The 19,425-nt window shown below is 67.3% G+C and overlaps 2 protein-coding genes across 2 annotated transcripts; one reads left to right on the top strand and one right to left on the bottom strand.

Moving 5' to 3' along the window:
• On the bottom strand, positions 1-16,297 carry CHLNCDRAFT_138793 (hypothetical protein; the record flags this gene model as incomplete). Its single annotated transcript, XM_005844505.1, has 54 exons — positions 1-433; positions 621-718; positions 930-1,436; positions 1,626-1,747; positions 2,004-2,127; positions 2,363-2,485; positions 2,649-2,772; positions 2,924-2,981; positions 3,216-3,327; positions 3,536-3,629; positions 3,860-3,954; positions 4,109-4,254; positions 4,422-4,527; positions 4,681-4,770; positions 4,942-4,998; positions 5,171-5,257; positions 5,448-5,546; positions 5,762-5,854; positions 6,040-6,162; positions 6,341-6,463; positions 6,632-6,729; positions 6,929-7,004; positions 7,252-7,367; positions 7,572-7,642; positions 7,826-7,908; positions 8,085-8,153; positions 8,353-8,469; positions 8,640-8,795; positions 8,956-9,083; positions 9,263-9,382; positions 9,575-9,663; positions 9,827-9,891; positions 10,025-10,090; positions 10,222-10,349; positions 10,543-10,608; positions 10,785-10,896; positions 11,030-11,109; positions 11,356-11,425; positions 11,605-11,695; positions 11,884-12,052; positions 12,274-12,373; positions 12,507-12,614; positions 12,767-12,981; positions 13,121-13,172; positions 13,305-13,420; positions 13,596-13,722; positions 13,857-13,935; positions 14,095-14,178; positions 14,323-14,388; positions 14,527-14,636; positions 14,755-14,948; positions 15,117-15,643; positions 15,769-16,004; positions 16,124-16,297. The coding sequence occupies 54 exons, from the start codon at positions 16,295-16,297 to the stop codon at positions 1-3; spliced, it is 6,972 nt and encodes a 2,323-aa protein (XP_005844567.1).
• Positions 16,298-16,862: 565 nt separating this feature from the next.
• On the top strand, positions 16,863-19,285 carry CHLNCDRAFT_138794 (hypothetical protein; the record flags this gene model as incomplete). The annotated part of the gene is made up of 9 exons (XM_005844405.1): positions 16,863-17,010; positions 17,169-17,302; positions 17,478-17,599; positions 17,833-17,957; positions 18,139-18,201; positions 18,390-18,511; positions 18,704-18,773; positions 18,966-19,039; positions 19,196-19,285. 9 exons carry the CDS (start codon positions 16,863-16,865, stop codon positions 19,283-19,285), a joined length of 948 nt encoding a protein of 315 aa, XP_005844467.1.
• Between the last annotated feature and the right edge of the window lie 140 nt (positions 19,286-19,425).

Here is a 19,425-nt window from a genome sequence, read left to right on the forward strand (position 1 = left end):
CTACTTTGCCTCTGCCGCCTGCCCGTCCAACCGGCAGTCCAGCGTCGGCGCCTGCCACTGCGTTTCCTCCAACTGCTGGGCAGCCGCACCTCGCGGCCGCCGCGGGGCACGCTGCGGCAGCGCTTCCACTGTCGTCTGCCCCATATCGCCTGCATCAGCATCCGCTGGACTGCCACCGGTGGTGCTGCTGCTGCTGGCCGGCTGCTCCTGTGGCTTGCCGGCAGCGTGCTGCCTCCGCCCCTCAGCCTGCTCCTGTCGCCGCTGTCGCCGTGCGGCCTGGCCCACCAACGGCAGCGCAGCGGCACCCGTCCCGCTGTCCCGCCCCAGAGGTATCCTGTACTGCTGGTCCAGCCCTAGGTAGCTGTCGCACACCAGCAGAAGGTCGATGGAACCTAGCGGCGAGCCGCCGCCGCCATATGCCGGGAATGTCAGCCTGCGGGCCAGGGGGCTGGCAGGACCCTGGTGAGGCACATACACCAGGCAGGCAGGCAGGCTGCGGGCTGGCATGCCCGGCGCTTTTCAGGCAGCTCAGGCCGACACAGTGCTAGCCGTGCAGCAAGCGCGCAGCACACACACACTCAACCACACCGCCGCCACCCCTCTCCCACCCAGCCGCGCACCTGGTGGTGGTGCGCTGCCCAAAGGAGACTCGCTTGATGGCCAGCAGGTCATCGGTGGCGGTGTCGCCAGCCACCAGCCACCACCCCTCCTCCTTCACCTGCGCAGCAGGAGGCGCGCCCGCGGCGGGGGTGAGTGAAGGCGGAGGGGTGATGCGGGCGGCAAACAGGCAGCAGCGACGGGGGGCTGGTGAGCGCAGCAGCCCGCCAGGGAGGCAGCCAGCTTCAGAGGGGCTGCAGGCATGCGCCAACCAGCCAGCAGGACACGCCATCAGGAGCTGAGCCAGTCAGCCAGCCAGCCAGCCTGGCAACCTGCGGGCTTGCCTTGGGGAAGCGCGGCGCGTAGACTCGCGGCGGCGACTGCCGGCTGCCTCCCTTGCCAGCCAAGCGCTGCAGCTCCACTTCAAGGCTGTAGCTGGCGGTGCCGGCACCGCGGTTGCCTGCACCATCAGTGGCTCCCTCCTCCTCGCCCGCCTCCTGCCGCTGCATCAGCTGCGGCGCGCGCCAGCTGACACCCACCACCGGCAGTCGCTCGCACACGGCCAGCACGTCCCGCGCCTCGCGCCGCCCCACGGCCGCCTCCACCGCCGCCGCGGCGCGCTGGCCCTCGGCGCCGCCGCCCCGCAGCGCCTCGAGCAGCTGTGGCAGGTGGGGAAGGCCTGCCGCCGCCAGCGCCTCTGCGCCAGCCTCCGTGAAGTGCGGCAGGGTGAGCAGGGTGCTGCCGTCGTGCCACCGCCCCTGCATCAGCGCCTGCACAAGCGCCATGGCAGCCAGGGCTGTGTCCAGCCACCCAGCATCCGCCGATATGTCTACCAGCGACTGCAGGCAGCAGGGCGAGCAGGCAGGTGCTCAACAATGTTGGTCCTTGCGTGGGCTGGTGGCGTGTGGCGCGTGTACCGGTGTGTGGTGGGAGGCTGGCGGCACAGGGGCGAAGCGTAGCGCGATGGCAACACGTCCCCGCTTCGTGACCCTCCCACCAACTCCCTCCCGCCACCTCCCTGCGCCCACCTGCAGCAGCCTGAGGCTGTTGTCCAGCACTCCCTTGGTGTCGGTTACATAGTCGGAGATGGGCAGCGGCAGGCGGCCCAGGTGCGCCTGGAGCAGCAGCGCGGCCTTGGTGTGGGGGTCGTCTGCATGGCGGGCAGGGGGGGCAGGCGCGTGTGTGCGTGTGTGTGGGGGTGGGTGGTGGATTGTTGTGTGTGCAGAAGCACAAGGATGGGCAGCAAGTAGTGGCAAGCCTCCATAGTGGCCAGCCTCAGGGAGCGCAGGCCTTCTCAGCGCATCGCCAACTCATGGCCGAGTCCCTCCTAGAACATGCACCTGCCCCCTCCCAAGCGCTGCCCAAGGCCGGCCCGACCCGGCAGTCCCTCCGCCCCCCAAGCCCACCTGCGGTGCGCGTGTCCACCCCCCATCGCACTTGCTGCGCCAGCACCACATTCAGCTTGTCCTCGTTGTGCCGCACAGGCAGCTCGGCATACTCGGCCGCCGCGCACAGCACCGGCAGCAGCGCCTGCGGGCAGCAGGGACCACACAAGGGGCAGGGGGAGGAGAGGCCGGCAGGTGAGGGGGAGGGAAGCAGCCACGGCTGGGCGACTAGGGCTCCATCGCACGGGGGCCGCTCCCAACTCTGTGGCAGAGCAGGTGCACTCCTGAACGGCACGGCAGGAGTGTTGCCGCACAACCAGCCAGCCACCCCCACCCACGCCACGTCCACACAGAGGCCCATGGGCCTGCCCACCGCCCACCTGCACGTCCATGCCTGGCCCCAGGCGCTGCGCAAAGGTGGCCATGGTCTGGTGGCGCATGTAATAGAACGATGCGATGCGACCCGCGGTCAGGCACTGCACGCCGCCCGTCTCCTCGTCCACCTGCAGAGAGTGGGAGGGGTGGGGGTTCGATATGCGTGTGTGGGGGGTGGGGGTGCAGCCAGAGGGGCAGTAGGCTGTGGCGGAGCGCACGCAAGGCTCCCGTGCACACGCGCCCCGGCGCCGGCGCTGCCGCGCGCCCCGCTCCGTCGCCCAGCGGCCGCACCTCCAGGCAGCCCGCGTCCTGCAGCTGAGCCAGCACACCCTCCACCATGGCGGACAGGTAGGCAGACACCGCCTCCTGGTCTGTCGACTCAAGGTCGTAGTAGGAAGGGTTCTGGAGCAGGCGCCTGCGGGCGGGCGCAGCGTGGGTCTCAGCAGGCAGGCCGCGGCGGGCATGGGGGCAGGGCCCCACGTCCTGCCAGGCTGCTGGCACCAGCAGGGCAGCCCAGCCAAGCAACGAGCCCAGCCGGCCGGCGCAAGCCAGCCAGGCGCCCCTACCTGATGAAGAAGGTCCAGGTGAGGTAGTCCACGGCATCCTGCCGGCTCTTGATGGTGCCTGCAGGGAGGCGACGGCGGCAGGCCCATGCCTCGTGCTCTCCCCCCCGACCTCGCGGCCACACACATACACACACACACACGGCCATCTCCTCCTCCACCACCACCATCACCACCATGACACACACACACACACACACACACACACACACACACACACACACACACACACGCACAACACAGCACACAGCACACAGCACACAGCACACAAGGCAGCCCCCAGCCTGCGCCTCACCCGCCACCACCTCTGCGTTGAAGTGGTCTGCCAGGTGGGCGGGCAGGGAGGACTCCACTGGGAAGGGCTCGTACAGGAACTTCTTGTAGAAGCTCTTCTTGGGCTCGTGGACCTGCGGGGGTGGTGTGAGTGAGGCCAGAGGGGGCAGGTGGGAGGAAAGGTGGGAGGTTGGTGGGGCAGGTGGGTTGCGGGGCGGGGCCTCGTGTGAAAGGGCCGGAAGGCGTAACCCATGCGTGCAAGGAGGTGGAGGTGCTGCGGGAGACTGGGAGTGCTGCGGGGGAGCAAGGGGCTCCAGCAGCGCAGGAGCCGTGCACGCCCACCATGATGACGGCCACGCCGTGCTTGTCGTACTGCGGCCGTCCCGCCCGCCCCATCATCTGCAGCACGTCGGTGATGGGGTAGTCCACGTACCGCCTGCAGTACACAGCGGTACACAGCGGTACAGCGGCAGTACACAGCGGTACAGCGGTACAGGCGGAGCAGGCGGTGAGGCACAGGGCGTGCCTGCCCGCCTGCGCCACGGCAATCAAAGGAGGCTGATCTGCTGCAGCAGGGAGGCCGCCTGGCCTGCCCTCCTGCCCTCCCTCTCGGCTCCCTGCCCCGTACACCTCCCAGCCCGCTTCAGGAGGCTGCAGGCTGCTCACTTGGTGGGCGCATCGTAGAACTCGGTTCCCTTGATAATGACCAGGTGTGCGGGGGTGTTGACGCCCCAGGCCAGGGTGGAGGTGGCCACCAGCACCTGCGAGGGCAGATCAGCACGTTGACCAAGTGAATTGGAAGGAGAAGGGCGGCAGTGGGCCGTAGGGGAGAAGGAGACGCCTGCGGCAGCATGGGCACCACTTGTACCGCCACCTGTACTGCCACCTGTACTGCCACCTGTACCGCCAACCCACCTGGATCTTGCCCCCCACATACAGCCGCTCCACCAGCTCTCGGTCGCTGTCGGGCAGCCCCGCGTGGTGCAGGCCGATGCCAAACTGCAGGGTGTGGCGCAGCGAGGCGTCCCGCACCACCGCCACCTCCACCTCCAGCTCTTGCTCTGCGGGGGGTGGGGGATGGGCGTAACATATAAGCGAGTGCATGTGTGTGTGTGTGATGTCGGGGCTGCAGCACGCTGCGGCGTGCACCGAGCAAGGCCGAGCGAGTGCGGCAGGTCCCCATTACACACTCATCGCCAGCCCACAGACCGCCGCCCCACCCGCGTACCTGTCATGCGCAGGAAGACGCGGGGGCGGTCATCTGCGGCGGCGTACGCCATCAGGTCCAGCGCCGTCAGCCGCGTCTGGCGGCGGGAGGAGACGAAGATGAGGACCTGGAGGGAAGGGGGCGGGGGAGGGGCGGGGAGGAGGCGGCGGAGGAGCGGTAACTCCCTGCTGTGCGAAACACGGCTGAGCAGTGCTGCCCCGTGCCCCGCCGACCACGCCAGTCATGCGGCTGGCCCCGTGCCCCGTGCCCGTGGCCTCACCGGCTTGATGGGCGAGTGCGACTGAATGGCGGCGTAGGCGGGCTTGTTCATGGTTGCCATGCGCGGGCAGTAGAACTTGCCGGGGTAGCCCTGCAGGCACACGCGCAGGATGGTTGGCCAGGCAGCGAATTAGGGGGAGCGCTTGGCAAGGTGCCAGGCACACGCAGGAACCCAAGCGCAGAGGCTGGCATGGGTGCATGCCCTTCCCCATGCAGAGCCGCCCCTCCGCGCCTCCGTCCCGCGCCACTGCGTCAGCCGCACCTGGATGTGGCACTCGAGCGGCACGGGGCGCACGCTGGGCTTGAAGTTGAACAGACCCTGCGGCCACACCCCACGCAACCAAATCGGTTGGAGTGTACAGCATGAGCGGGGCAGCAGCAGCAGCAGCAGGGACGCGCGGGATTCAAGCAGCTCGGCACTCCAAGCGTCACCAGCAACAGCGACGGCGCCGCTCGTGGCAGCGACGGAAGCAGCGCCAGCGGCTGCGCACCGGCCCCGTGATGCCAAGCCAGTCTGCCAAGTCCTGAGCGTTGGCTAGGGCGGTGGATAGTCCCACAAAACGGATGGCCCGCTCGGTCTGCACAGAAGGGAGCAGGGATGGGGATGTTGGAGGTTGAGGGGTGGGATAAAGCGGTGGTGCCACGGGGCCGACAGGGAGGAGCAATAGGAAGGGGAGCAGGGAGCAGCTGGGGTGCTTGGCTTGGCACTCCAACCCAGAGCAATCCAACCCACCCGCCTCCCGACACGCCCCACCCCGGCCCACCCACCTGAGCCGCGATGTAGCGCATGCGCGACACGATGACCTCCAGGATGGGACCCCGGTCCGCACCCAGCAGGTGAATCTCGTCAATCACCAGCAGTCCCACCTGGAGCAGGCGGCGCAGGCGTGCCGAGTCGGTGGCGGGCGAGGTGCCAGGCGTGCGGGCACCCGACAGGTGGCACAGCATGCCCAGTGGGCAAAGGGCTCGGCGTGTCACACAGAGACAAGCCCCACCGTGCACACTCGTGCCCCTCCCGCCACCTCTCCACCCTTGTTAACAAGCCGGCAGGCCTGGCATCGCCTCTTGGGCGGGCAGCCCACCTTGCGGACGTACGACCGGCTGCGCCAGTTGCGGGAGATGCCGTCCCACTTCTCGGGGGTGCAGATGATGACGTCCGCGGCCAGCAGGGCGTGCTGCGGGGCAGGCAGAGGGTGGCAGGGGGGCGAGGCGTTGGCGCAGCCCTCGGCGCAGTCCAGCCCTGCTGCACTACAGCCGCACTTTACGCCTCGCGCAGGCTGCCCCCCGTCTCGCCATCCCAGCGCCACACATCCACCCGCCATCACAACCACGTCCACCGGCCCCGCCCCAGCCCACCCACCATGTCTGGCGTATAGTCACCGGTCAGCTCCACCAGCCGCTTGCCCAGCGCCCGGCAGAAGCCCGCGCCCCAGTCCTTGATCCTCTCCCGCACCAGGGCCTTGAGGGGCGCCACGTAGATGACCTGTGGAGCATGTGCGCATGTGTGGTGGTGAGGGAGGGAGGGAGGGAGGCAGGAAGGGGTGGCCGTGCCGGTGAGGGCGAGCGGCGCCAGATGCGGGGCAGGGTACACGCTGCAAACAGGTGGAGCGGCCAGCAGTGGACAACGCACTGCCGCCGCCGCCGCCGTCATCACCACGCACCTTCTGTCCCGGGTGCTGGGAGAAGAGGCGCAGCATGGCCAGCTCGGCTGAGATGGTCTTGCCGGAGCCTGTGGGGGCGCCCAGCAGCACGGGGTGGTCGGTGTGGTACAGCGTGTGGAAGGCCTGTCAGGGCGGGAGGAGGGGAGGAAAGGGTTGGTGTGCATGTGCTGATGCAAGTGGTGGGGCACCACGGTCCCACCACCGCGCTGTTGCTCCGGCCTGCACCTGCTTGCCGTGCCCCGCGAGTCCCCTGCTCCTGCCCCACACCCACCCGGCTACCCACACTCTCACTTGCGTCTGGATGGGGTTAAAGTGGGAAAACTTGTACAGCGCCTCGTATGCGGGGTTTCCCAGGGCGCTGACGGGCAGCGGGTCCAGGTCAAGGAGCTCTGCAGGCAAGGGGGCAGGGAGGGGCGATGGGCAGCAGCAGCGGGAGAGAAGGAGGATTACCAGGGAAGGTGGGGTGCGCCGGAGAGAGCGAGGAGAGGGCAGGGGAGAGCAGGAGGCACCCATGGCCTTTGGCACCAAGCGACCCCAAGATCGCAGCTGCTGCTGCTGGAACCAAACAGGCGGCAGCCGCACACACACCTGTGTGGGGCGGGTGGCGCTCCGGCAGGATGAGGCCCTTGAAGCTCACAGGCAGCAGGGCCTCGGCGCCCAGCCACTGCAGTGATGCAGGCGCGCAGCAGGCAAAGCGTGTCAGCGGCATGCAACGAATGCCGGTAAGTGAGCGGCAGCCCTCGACCTTAGCTGCTTTGCCAGCTTGCCTGCACGTTCCTGCACCCGCCTGCCCGCAAATAAATCCGGCGTGGCACTTGCCCGGCTGCCCCAGCCAGCCAGCCACCCACCAAGGCTCCCCCTCACACACATACACCAGTTTCGGCGCCTGCCTGTCCAGCCCAGCCCCCCACCTGGTCTGACACCACGCGAATGTAGTACTGAGAGGGCAGCGGCTCAAAGATGGGCACAGTGAAGGCCACCCGCTGCTCCCCCTCCCGCATCATCTTCTTGGTCAGGATCCAGGTCTCTGCGCAGGGCACAGCGTGCACAGCACGGGCATGACGTGGCACAGTCCGCACAGCGTGAGGCCCGACCAGGCGTATGGCAAGGCGCAGCATCAGGCCGTTGCTCTGCCCGTAAGGGTAGGTGGTGGAGGCGGGGTGAGACCCCCAAGCAGTGGTGGCCCAGGCAGCAGCGCCAGCCGGTCGCAGCCAGTGGCAGGCACGCCCACCGCTGTGGTAGATATGTTCGTTGTCGGAATCCTCCACCCACAGCAGCCACTTGAGCGCGTTGCCGTGCACTCTGCGGGGCGGGGGCGCAGAGGAGGGAGCAATCAGTGACTGTGGTGGGGTGATGAGGGGGTGGTGGTAGGATATGTGTGGCTGGCCGAGTCGCGGGCAGGAACTTTGGCAACACAGCCGCTGGCAGCAGCCAACAGCTGGCCACCCCATGCCTCAAACCAGCCCCCACCCCTCGGGCACCCACCCGTCCTTCCAGGTGAAGCTAGGGGTGATGGTGAGCTGGATGCGCAGCACGGTGCGGGTGATGGGGTGCAGCTGAGCCTCCAGCTGCATCAGCGTGCACAACACCTCGGTCATGCCACATGGTTCACGTGTTTGCTGGGCAGCAACAAGGACACATCAGCTTGAGCCCTGCCAGCCTTGCAGCAGGCATGTGCGTGTGGAACTGCCTGGTCAGGGTCACTCTCCCCTGGCCTTGCCTGGAGGTAGGGGAAACTCTGCACGCAGGTGGCAATCTGGTTGCCGGCGGCAGGGTGGTGCAGCATGCTGCCTATCTCCCGGGGCTCCATGTCCTGCGGGTGGGTAGGTGGCGATAATGGCTGGGTGGATGGCAACTGGGTCATGGCAACTGGGTCATGGCAACATGCAATGAGAAAGATGGAGGCACGGGGCCCCATCCAGAAACAGGGCGGCACAGGCACTCTCCGGCTCATCCATTCCTCAACTCGGCCCTTTGACCCACAGACTGCACCCTTGCCAGCTCAGCCTCACCGCCAGCATGTCCAGGCTGATCTGGCGGTCCTCCAGCTTGCGCAGCAGCTCGTGCCTCAGCTGCTGCTCGAACTGGCGCAGGGGGTGCTGCTCGGGCCACAGGCGCAGCTCAAAGGCCTGCAGGGCAGGCACCATCACCGCATGGGCATGCGTGCACGGCACGGTGGAACACACGGCAGCAGCAACACACACGAGAGGAAGCAGGTGCAATGCCAACGCAACACAGCGAGGTGGCGAGTCCAAGCTCCCTACTGATGCTGGCGCTGCCCTTCAGTCAGCAGCCCCACCTTGCTCATGGTGAGGCACAGCTCAGTCGCGCTGGACCAGCCTCGGCGCAAGCAGATCTCGAACAGAGCCCGGGAGATGCGGGGGGCGTTGGAGGAGACGTACATGAGGTCTGCTGTGAGGCTGAAGGACTCGACCCGCGCGCGGCTGATGTAGGCCTGGAGGTGGCAGGCAGGCAGTGGGATGGTGAGGGGAGGGGGCACAAACTGTCAGCTGTACAGCCGATACCGGCAGCAGGCGTCGCAGGCTATGTTTGGCAAGGTGTCAGCCACGGGTCTGTACCCCTTAGCCTCCCCCCTGTCCCACCCGCCCACCCACCTGCAGCAGCACGTTGGCCTTGCCGCGCTTGTTGTCTCCACCGCCCTTGACTTCGTAGGGGCACACCTCCCGTACCAAGGTATCCAGCTCGGGCAGCTCCTCATCCCGTACCGCCAGGTTCTCAAACTCTGTGGCACCAGGGGTGGGGACGGGTGTGTGGGCGGGCAGTGGCGGGGCAGTGGCGCGGGGCATGCTGACGAGCACCACCGCACTCAGGGCGGCAGGTGGGGCCCGCTCCGGTCCATCCCTCACTTCCCACGCACACACAGGCGCACACCCCACCACCACCATCAACGCCCCACCCCACCAGAGCTCTGCGCAATCATGGACAGCACATCTGCCTCCCCCATGTGCGGGCGCAGGTGCTCGTTGAAGACGAGGATGGAGGAGTGGCGGATGTAGTAGTGGGAGGCCACGCGCCCCAGCTCTGCAGGTGAGAGGCGCGGTGGACTTCCTCACAAGTGGCGCAGCCAGAGAGCACGCGGCAGCAACATGGAGTGGAACCCCGAGCCTCCTGGGTCGATCTGCCTTCAACCTCTGCTCCACCTCCCCGTCCATGCCACCTCCCTGCCTACGACCATAGCCGCCGCATTGCGCCATGCACTGTACACAGGCATACCTGTGACATACAGGTTGCCCGAACGCTCGTCGAAGCGGGCCATCTTGCTGCGTTCCAGCTCCCGCGCAGCCTCCGTGATCAGCTTGCGTCTGCGGGGTGGGGGGGGGGGCATGGGCAGCGCGTGTGGTGGCGGATGTGTGCATGGATGACGAGGTGTGGGGGCGACGAGTGTGTGTGTGAGAGGAGTGGGAGCGAGAGGTGGGGCAAGGGGGAGGTGCAGCGGGAGGCAGGCAGGGGTCCCTTCCTGCGCACCTGTGCCCCTCCAGGGGAGGATCCGCCGACAGTTCCTCCCAGGCGATGCCATATGCCAGAGGGTTCTGCGGGTGCAAGGGCAGGCGGTGGTGGGGGGATGGGGCGGAGTAAGCGGAGAGAGACAGAGTCATGGCAGGCCGAGCTGCTACCACCAGAGCCACACACGCACACACACGTACATCCCCACGCCCCACCCACCTGTGTCATGCGTGTGTACAGGTACGTGTATGACAGCCACTTGCTCGCCTCGCGCACATTCGTCACCTGCAGCAGCCAGGCGCAGGGCCCCGCCACATTGCCGCTCGCGCACCACCGCAACCACAACCATCACTTCCACCACCATCTATGTCTCCCCCTTGCTCCCCCTCCCTCCCTCCCTCCCTGCCCTCCCTCACCGTGCCCAGCACAATCTCGGCATTCAGGTGGTCCACCAGTCCCGCAGTGAATTGGCTCTCGATGGGCACCTGGTGCGTCAGCATGCTCAGGTAGTGCGCCAGCTTGTCGTGGGTGGTGAGGATGATGCCTGGGTGGGGTGGGTGGGGAGGAGGCAAGGGGCGAAGTGCAGCAGTGGGGACGGGAGTGAAGTCGGGGGGGTCAGTATGAAATTCATTATCCAAGGGGGTGGGGCCGCTCCCAGCAAGCAGTGGGGCACAGAGATCAGACAAACGGGATGACGGCTGCCGGAGCAGCAGTACCAGAGGACCAGCATGCAGTACCTTCGCCGGTGTCTTGGAACTGCGGCCGTCCTGCCCGCCCGAAAACCTGCTGCACGTCCAGCATGCCTGGCAGGGCCGGGCGAGCAGCGGGGAGCGGCTCAGTGCAGCAAGACAGCAAGCCGCACTGTGCGCGCAGCCCGCTGCCTTGCAGGCTGCCTCCCATGGTCCCCTCCTGCATACTGCTTCTCACGCCTGCCCCTCCCCGGCCTGGCCCCGCCTGCCCTTCCCCCTCACTCTCTCACCCAGGTCTGTGAACCCTCCCTTCTGCGGGCTGTACAGCTGCGTGCCCTTGATGATCACGGTGTGGGCGGGCAGGTTGACGCCCCAGGCCAGAGTGGCGGTGCAGCACAGCACCTGCGCGGCAGGGCGCAGGCGTGCGTGGGAGGGTAGGGGTTGGGTTGGTTGGGGTGGGGGGTGGGGTCAGACGCCAGCACGGGGGCAGGTGAGGGCACAGCAGGCCAGGTGAGCTGGAAACAGGGCAGCTGACCTTGATGAGCCCCTGCCCAAAGGCTCGCTCCATGAGGTTCCGGTCCGACCGCACCATGCCCGCGTGGTGGATGCCCAGCCCTGCACCGCGGCACCAGGGAGGAAAGGAAGTGCAAGGCAGGCAGGCGGGCAGGCAGGCGGGGCTCCGTGAGGCTAGCACAGGAAAGCAGCAGCGGGAGAAGCTCCTCTCCTGCCGCCGCTGCTGCAGCCAGGCAGAAAGGCAGCACACGGAACACCCACACGAACGCAGCTTCTGCCGCGAAGGCGGCGACCTGTCCACCCACCCGCGTCACAACGATACAGCACATGACTGCTCAGGCCACCCACCTGCGTCAAACAGCTCCCCAATCTCCCGGTTCTGCGACTTCTTCATGTCCCTCTGCAGGTAGGGGAAGGCCTGCAGGGACAGGGGGGCAGGCGCAGGCACGCGGTGCGCGGTTGCCTGCCAGGAGCCGCAAGCAGCTGGACCGCTCTGCGTCAGGCGATGTGCCGTCCCGGCCTCCTCTGGTCCACCCTTTTGCAGCATCCAGCAGCTCACAGCCAAGCCAACAGCCCACAGCACCGTTGCCCCCGCACCTCCTCCAGGGTGCAGTCGAACAGGCTCTGCTCCCCGTTCTGCTGTGCCTTGAGCGCCAGCATGCGGGCCGTCTTGCCCGTGTCCTTGCGGCTGCAGCAGTGGGGGGGCCACGCCAGCAGCGCGTTGGTGCAGGCAGCGGCGGAGGGGGCACGGGTAGCCGACCGCCGCGGCGGCTGGAGCCAGGATGGCGGCAGCCCTGCGCTACACACCAATCTGCCCATTTGTTCCATCTGAGTGATCAGAAACCACGCCCCCACCCACCCCACCCCCCAGCCCACCTGTGCACGAACACCATGGCCTGGAAGCCCTTCTTGAGGGAATCGGTGACCTTCTGGTAGCACACCTCGTCCATGGCGTTCAGGCGGGCCATCATGTTACGCTCGCTGAACCCCACAAACTGCATCTCCAGCGGTACGGGGCGGTACGATGCGTCAAAGTGGAACAGGCCTGCGGTGCAGCCGGGGGTCCAGTGGGGTTTGGATGGGTGGAGGGGCGGGGAAGTGTGAGCGTGTGATGTTGGGGCAGCACCTAAAGTCCCGGCACCTCGGACACGTCAGTCCAGCCCAGGCCTGGCCAGGCCGGCACACAGCGCAGCTTGGTCTCCCACAACTGCTGTGCTCCCTCCCTTACGCTGCGTTGCACCCAATCCACCACACCCCAACCCTCACCGCTCTCCGAGTTGACCCCAAGGAAGCGCCCCACATCCCGGTAGTTGGGCAGGGTGGCCGACAGCCCCACGATGCGGATCATGCTCTGGCTGCTTTCCACCTGCCCAGGGGCACAGGCCAGCAGGCGGAGGCGCTGTCAGGCGCAGCCCCCAGCAGGTGCCGGTAGCGAAGGAAGGGCTCGCCTCCAAGCACACCACACCCCCTCCCACACTTGGCGCCCGTGCCGGTCCCACCTGGCGCGTGGTGCGAGCCACCAGCGTCTCTATGACCGGCCCCCGCTCATCATTCAGCAGGTGCACCTCATCGATAATCAGCAGCCGCACGATGGCGGCCACGCTGACCTGCCGGGTTGCGCCGAGGCAAGAGCAGAGGGACCAGGGCAAAGGGCACTGAAGGGTCAGAGGGTCAGAGTCAGCATGCAGGAGAGGTGGGGAGGGCAGGGGAAGGCGAGGCGGGGAGGTGGGGAGGCACCGGCGGGCGCGCCGCAGCTCACCTCGCCACCCTTGCGCGTGATCACATCCCACTTTTCGGGAGTGGTCACAATCATCTGCAGGGCAGCAGGCACGCGCCACGTCAGCGCCCGCATGGCAAGGCACGGCCTTGGACGGTGCAGGAAAGGCGAGCAACGCAGGCCGGCCCTTGCCTGCGTCTCCGCCAGCTCCTTCTTGCTCAGCTGCATGTCGCCAGTCAGCTCCCGCACAGACAGCCCTGCACCACAGACGCAGGCAACACAGCACCAGGTCATGGCCAGGGCCGCATGCTTTTGGGCAGCAGTTGAGGTCCCTCCAGTAGAGCTGCACATGAATCAGCCTGGGGCTGTCGCTGGCCCAGCAAGCTATGCACTCACCCAGGGGCTGCAGGCGCTTGCCAAAGCTGGCAGCCATCTCAGCGGCCAGCGCCTGCACCACAACAAGTGGCAGGCCATAATGGGAGGGGTGGAAAATTGCCACTGTGGTGGAAAATTGCCGCGCGCCTGGCTGGTGGCAGGTAGGCTGGCTGGCTGGCTGGCAGTAGGGCCACTCACGGCTCACCTTCATGGGCGCCACATACACCACCTTGAAGTCTGCCTTGCTGATCACGCCGTGCGACATGTTGGCGCCCACCTCGCGCAGCACGCTCAGCATGGCGATGTTGGTCTTGCCCGCGCCTGAGGAGGGCGACGGGGCAAGAATGCAAGGGGCCATCAGAGGAAGGGGGCAGTCACAGGGAGGCGGTGCGGCAGCAGGTGCGCCGCACCAGCCTGCCAGCCACCAGCCACCCGCCCGCAGGCCAACCAACCAGCCCTCCCCCCACCTCCTTTCTGCCTGGCACGCCGGCCGCACCTGTGGGCGCGCAGACCAGCATGTTTTCGTTGCTGTAGAAGGCGGCCTGGAAGATGCGGCTCTGGATGCGGTTCAGGGTCTTGTAGCCGCTGAATGCCAGCTGCGCCCACTCAGGCAGCTCCTCAATCTGCGCAGGGTTTGTGGCAGTTCTGAGGCGCATGATTGGCTCCACCTCGCGCTACTCCAACGCTTCGTCGGCAGGGCCTGCACCATCACGGCCACCAGCAGCAGGCTGCCTCCCGCCCCTGCCTGCGCCCCCACCTTGACAAGGTGCTCCCCAGGCGGCGGCGCTGCGGGCTTCACCGCCGGCACGAGCACCTCCTCATACCCCTTGTATGTCCTGCCGGGCAGCAGGAGGGGTGGCGGGCACGGCAGGGCCGCAGGGGTCAGCAGGAACAGCAGGCGCAGCAGGCGCGTGCACTCCGGCGGCGAACAGCGCCAGCGAGGCAAGCCCGGCAGCGCCACAGCGGCACAGGGGAGGGCAGCAGGCGGGGCGCACTTGCGCTGCGTGCCCTTGGGGAGCGTGCCGCGCGCCATCAGCCCGTCGCCATCGCCGATCCGAAACTCCACTCCATTCCCCAGGCTGCAGGCAGGCGGGCGCGTGGATAGGTGTAGGGCAAGTGCGCTGGCGGGGATGCTCCCCTGCTGCGCGGATGGTCACTCCCTGAACCAAGCAGGACAAGCAGAGATCCCAGCAGGCAAGCAGGCCAGGCCAGGCGGGGCGCACTTGAGCCGCGTGTGCGCCGTCTCCCGCTCCATCTCCTCCTCCACCACCAGCAGCAGGCCGTAGGCGCTGCACCAGGCGAGAGCAGGCACACACAGGGGCGGGGCATAGCTTCAGCACGACAGCAAGACTGGCAGATGCAGACTCTTGATGAGCGGCAGCTGTGCTTGCTTGCTTGCGGTAAAGCAGTCCCGCTCCCCACTGCACCTGACCCAGTCGGCATCGGCATCCCCTGGTTCTGCCGCCGCTGCGGCGCTGGCGCCGCCCTTGGCGCCCGCCCGCCGCTGCGCCTTGCGCTCCAGCTTGTGCATCAGTTTCTGCGGCAAAGGAGTGGTACATGCCAACACAAGATCGACTGCGGTACAGGTGGTGGTACCGGACAAGAGCATCAGCAGCGCCAGTTTGCCCCTCGCTCGCCTGTGACTCGGACATGACAGTGACGGTACTGCCATAGCTGGGCATGGCCGCCGCCGCCTTGTCCGCCTCCTCCGCCTCCCGCATCCCCGACACCACCCGCCGCACATTGGCGGCGATGGAGGCGCGCTGCTGGAGCAGGTCGCCAATGTGCTCAAAGACCGCATCACCCATCAAATCGAACAGCTCGGCGGCCAGCTCGTCGTCGCTGCGGCCTGCTCGGGAGCGTGGGATCCACGGCGCAGTACAGGGCAGCTGCTGAGCATGCTGGGTTATGTGGACAGCAGGGCAGGAGAGCCGCGATGAAAGGGAGAGAGCCGGGCAGCGGCAGGGACCAGCCAGGCACAGCGGCGGTGCAGGCAGGGCTGGCGTGTCGGGCTCACCAGACAGCAGCGTGCGGCAGACGGCGGTGGCGACGGTGTCATCGCCGTCGCTGGCGCCCGTGACCCGCTGGCACCACTGCAGCAGCCAGCGGGCGCCTGCCTCTGCATTCAGCACCCGCCCCTTGGCCCCAAACACATCCGCCTCCACAGCAGCCTGCTCCGCAGCCGTGGCCACCCGAGGCGCAGACGGCTTTGGTGCAAGCGCCGCCGCAAAAGCGGCGGCAGAGGCCGCAGCTGCGCCGCCGTCGGCGCCACCGACGGCTGCGGCATAGGCCTCGGCAGCCACATCAGGCGTGACGCCGCACAGCGCCAGCACAGCCTCTTCAGCTGACATGGCAGGCACAGCGGGCAAGTCGTGCTCCGCCCGAGGCCCCAGCTTGCCGTCGTCGCCGCCATCCACACCCAGCTTGCCCCCCTGCTGCGTTGGGTTGAGCTGCTGCTGCCAGCGCAGCAGCGCCTGCTGCTGCTTGGACAGGTGCAGCAGAGCCGCATCCTCCACCCTGCCCAGCTCCCCCTCGAGTTCCCTCCTGCATCCCTCGCAGAGCAAGTCAGCAATGGCCTTTGGAGGCTAGACGCGCAGAAAGCACAGGCACCTTCCCAGCAAACAGCAGCAGGCACCCCAAGCCAGCCAGACTGCCAGCTCAGGTTGCACCTGGCCTTCTGCAGCGCCGCCAGCGGGGCGCGCCCGCGGTCCAGGTCTGGCGGGTGAGCGCGCAGGGCCTGCCAGGCCACCCCCGCCGCCGCCGCCACCTCCTCGCTGCTGGCCTCCCCGCCCAGCAGCTGCGCCACGGCTCTCATGTACTTCTCAAAGTCCTCCCGGGCTGCCTTGGGGGCACCTGACCAGCTGCCCAGCACCGCAGACACGAGCTGGGAGCGGGCTCTGGACACCTGCGCAGGAACGGGGCGGCAGCAGCGGCAGCGCAGCCGTGCTTGGTGCGAACAAGGCACGCGAGCAGGCATGCGGCCTGGCGTGGAGCGTCAGGATCAGGGGTGCGGTCGGCTCCCACCTGCATGTCTGCCCGCTCCTGCCGTCGCTCCTGCAGCAGCTGGTTGCGCTGCTGCAGCAGGTGCTGCAGGTCGGGCAGCTGCAACACCGAAGCGCTGGCGCTGGCGCTGCCGCCGCCTCGGCTTCTGCCGCTGCCGCTGCCGCCAGGCGCAGTGCCCAGGGCGGCACGCAGCATGCCTGTGAGGCGTGGCACCTGCAAGCAGCAGGTGGCCGGATCCAGGTCAGAAAGTCATTCAATGCACTCTGCTCTCCAAGGGCACGGGGGTGCCAGAACAGCAAGTCCGGCTTGGCGGGCGGCCTCGGGCGGGCGGCAGCGGGTAGGTGGGCAGCTGGCGCGTGCCTCCAAGGCCTGGCTCCCATCACTAAGCGCCTGCCCGCTGCCCATTCTTGCACCCCCGAGCTCTCAACACCGAGCACGGGACACGAGCATGTGTCTCGGTAGGCCGTGTGATCGGCAGGCCGTGCCCAATTGGCAATCTGCAATGCATGGGCGCAGGGTGCCTCTCTGACGTCAATGGGCAGCCGGCAGGTACACTTGGGCGGGCCCAAGTGTACACCTCCTCGATGTGCTGTCGGTAAGCCCCCCGGAGGGCATGGTGCATTGGGTTGTCACCCGCAGTCCCTCAAATTGTCTCAGACGGAGCGGTGCACGCCATCGGCGCTCATCACCGGTGCCCATCGCTCGTTTACCTGGCGCGGCAGCCGCCCCCTGAGGCAATCGGCGATCGGTTGGTGCAGCCATGATCGGAGCGATCGCCACCGGCGCCCTCCTTTTCATCTTCCTGGCCTACGCCATTCCCCACTTCATCGTGGCCTGGTTCTACAAGACCAAGAACCTGAAGAAGGCCTACAATGCAGAGTGGGCGCTGGTCACCGGCGCCAGCAGCGGTGGGCGTCCTGGCCACAGGCACTGGCGGCAGTACCCGCCGCCAACCTCCGTGCCGGCAGCAACCAGCCATCATGGCTTGCCTCCTGCCTCTCCGAGACATGGCGCGCATGCTGCCCTGCATGCCTTAACCTCACCCGCTGCCGCCCTCTATATGCAGGCATCGGCAAGTCGATCGCACGCAAGCTGGCCGGGCAGGGCCTGAGCGTGGTGCTGGTGGCTCTGGGGGATGACCTGCTGGATGCCACACACAAGGAGCTGAGCGAGCAGTACCCGCGGGTCACCTTCAGAAAGGTACAGCGCTGGCGATGGGCACAGACCCGCTTCTGCCCTTTGCCAGCCGTGCCGAGCCGGCGATGCTCCCATGGCCTCCCTGCCTCCCTGGTTCCATGCCCTGCCTCCACCCTCCCTCGCTCCCTGCGGTCCTCCCGTCGGCAACTGCCATGTCCTGTCGCCTTGCTTTTCCCAGGTGGGCGTCAACCTGGGCAAGCCCGGCTACATGGACGCGATCGCCAAGCAGACGCGCGACATCGACATCCAGGTGGTGTTCTGCAACGCTGGCTACGTGCTCACCGGCTTCTTTGTGGACGTGTGAGTGGTGTGGGGCTGGGCTGCTGCCGGGGCCTTCCTTTTTGCTGCTGTCTGGAGGTGGTGGTGCGGTGGTGGGGGCTTTGTCGGAGGCGGGCACATCCGGCGTCCACTCAGCAGGGATGCCCCTGGTCGACAGTGGATGCCCCACACAGCTGCCGCCTGCTTGCCCCGCCCCCCACCCTTTGTCCTCCATCCCCCCTCCCTCCCTGTCGCTCCCCGTGCAACCCCTGCAGGCCCGCCGACCAGCAGATGTGCAACCTGGAGTGCAACGCCGTCAGCGCGGTGCAGGTCACACACCTGCTGCTGGGCCGCATGCGCGCCAAGAAGCTGCGCGGCTGCTTTGTGTACACCAGCTCGGGTGGGTGCAAGGCTGGTGTTTGTTGTGGCGGTACTGTCGTTGTTGTTGTGGTGGTGGTTTTGGCGGCCCCAGGGTTGCAGTGTGCAGCGCAGTGTGCAGGCAGCGCCGCGGTGCCAGGTCTGCCCCAGGCACCTGCCTCGCGTGCCCAGCCCGCTCCCCTGTGCCTGCCGCCTGCCCGCAGCCGCCGCCATGATCCCCAACCCCTTCAGCGTACTCTACGCCTCGACCAAGTCATTCCTTTCGGGTCAGCTTCCAGCCAGCAAGCAAGCAAGCAAGCCCCGCCCTGCCTTGTCCAGCTCCTCAATGAAAAACCCAACAAGCGCAGTCCGGCCCAGCAGGCGCCAAGCAGAGCAGGCTGCCCGGCCGCCAGGCTGCGCTGCCAGCCACCTACCCGCCTACCCATGCACACACCCTCGCCCCTGGCCCCTGCAGCCTTTGGCGCCTCGCTGGCGGCCGAGGTGCGGCCGCACGGCATCGACGTGCTTGTCTTTCACCCCTCCCCCGTGGCCACCCGCTTCTACGACAAGGCAAGCCTTCTGCCGCTGCCTTGCCACGTACCCTACCCACCAGCAGGCAGGGCAGGAGGGCACAGGCCCCGCTCGCTGGTTCACCCCTCGAGCATGCCTCGCAGCCTGGGCGTGCTGGCTATGCCTCCTCCCAAGTCCATCTGCCCTGTGCCTCCCTCGCTATGCAACAGCCCACCAGCATGCAGAGACACACCACACCACATCACTCCTCTGCTGCAGGCCCACAAGCTGGACGCTATGGAGTTCTTTAAGAAGTTTGCGGTTGACCCAGAGGAGCTGCCAGACACGGGTGGGTGGTGGGGTGGGGTACCCAAGTTTCACGCCGTGTGTGTGTGTGTGATGGGGGTTGCGTGTGTGTGTGCTTTGCACGTGTGTGTGCGTGTTGATGTGGAAGGGCGAGAGGTGGGCCGTCGTGCCATCAGGGAGGCCCTGGCATGCGCGGGCGCCAAACATGTCGCCTTTGCTGGGCTGTGCACTGCAGTGTTTGCGTCCATCGGCCGCATGGTGTGGCGCGACGTGGGGCCCACTGCTATCTGCTTCCGCCTGCTCATGAAGGTGTGTTTGTGTGTGTTGGGGGGCAAGGTGTCTTGGGCTGGGTTACTTCAGTGGCATGGGATGCATGGGAGGGGTTGTCGGACGTCCCGCTGCTGCCTGCCCAGCCAGCCATGAACCACTGCTTGTTGCTGGCTTGCCCGCTGGCTTGCACCGCAGCTCGTGGACTACAACCTGATGGCGTTTGCGACGGCGGTGTTTGCGCCCTACATGGCCGACTTCAAGCGGTACGCCAAGAAGGACGGATGAGCTTGGCGGCCTCCTCTAGCCACAGCTGGAAAGCGGTGCTGGCCTGGCCAGCGCTGTGGGCTGCTGGGACCGAAAGCGTGGAAGACCACGCAGCGGCAGAGCTGAAGAGACGGGAGCTGAAGAGACTGTGCGTGCTACCG

Source organism: Chlorella variabilis, assembly GCF_000147415.1.
Source record: "Chlorella variabilis unplaced genomic scaffold CHLNCscaffold_22, whole genome shotgun sequence".
In the NCBI taxonomy this organism is placed as follows: domain Eukaryota; kingdom Viridiplantae; phylum Chlorophyta; class Trebouxiophyceae; order Chlorellales; family Chlorellaceae; genus Chlorella; species Chlorella variabilis.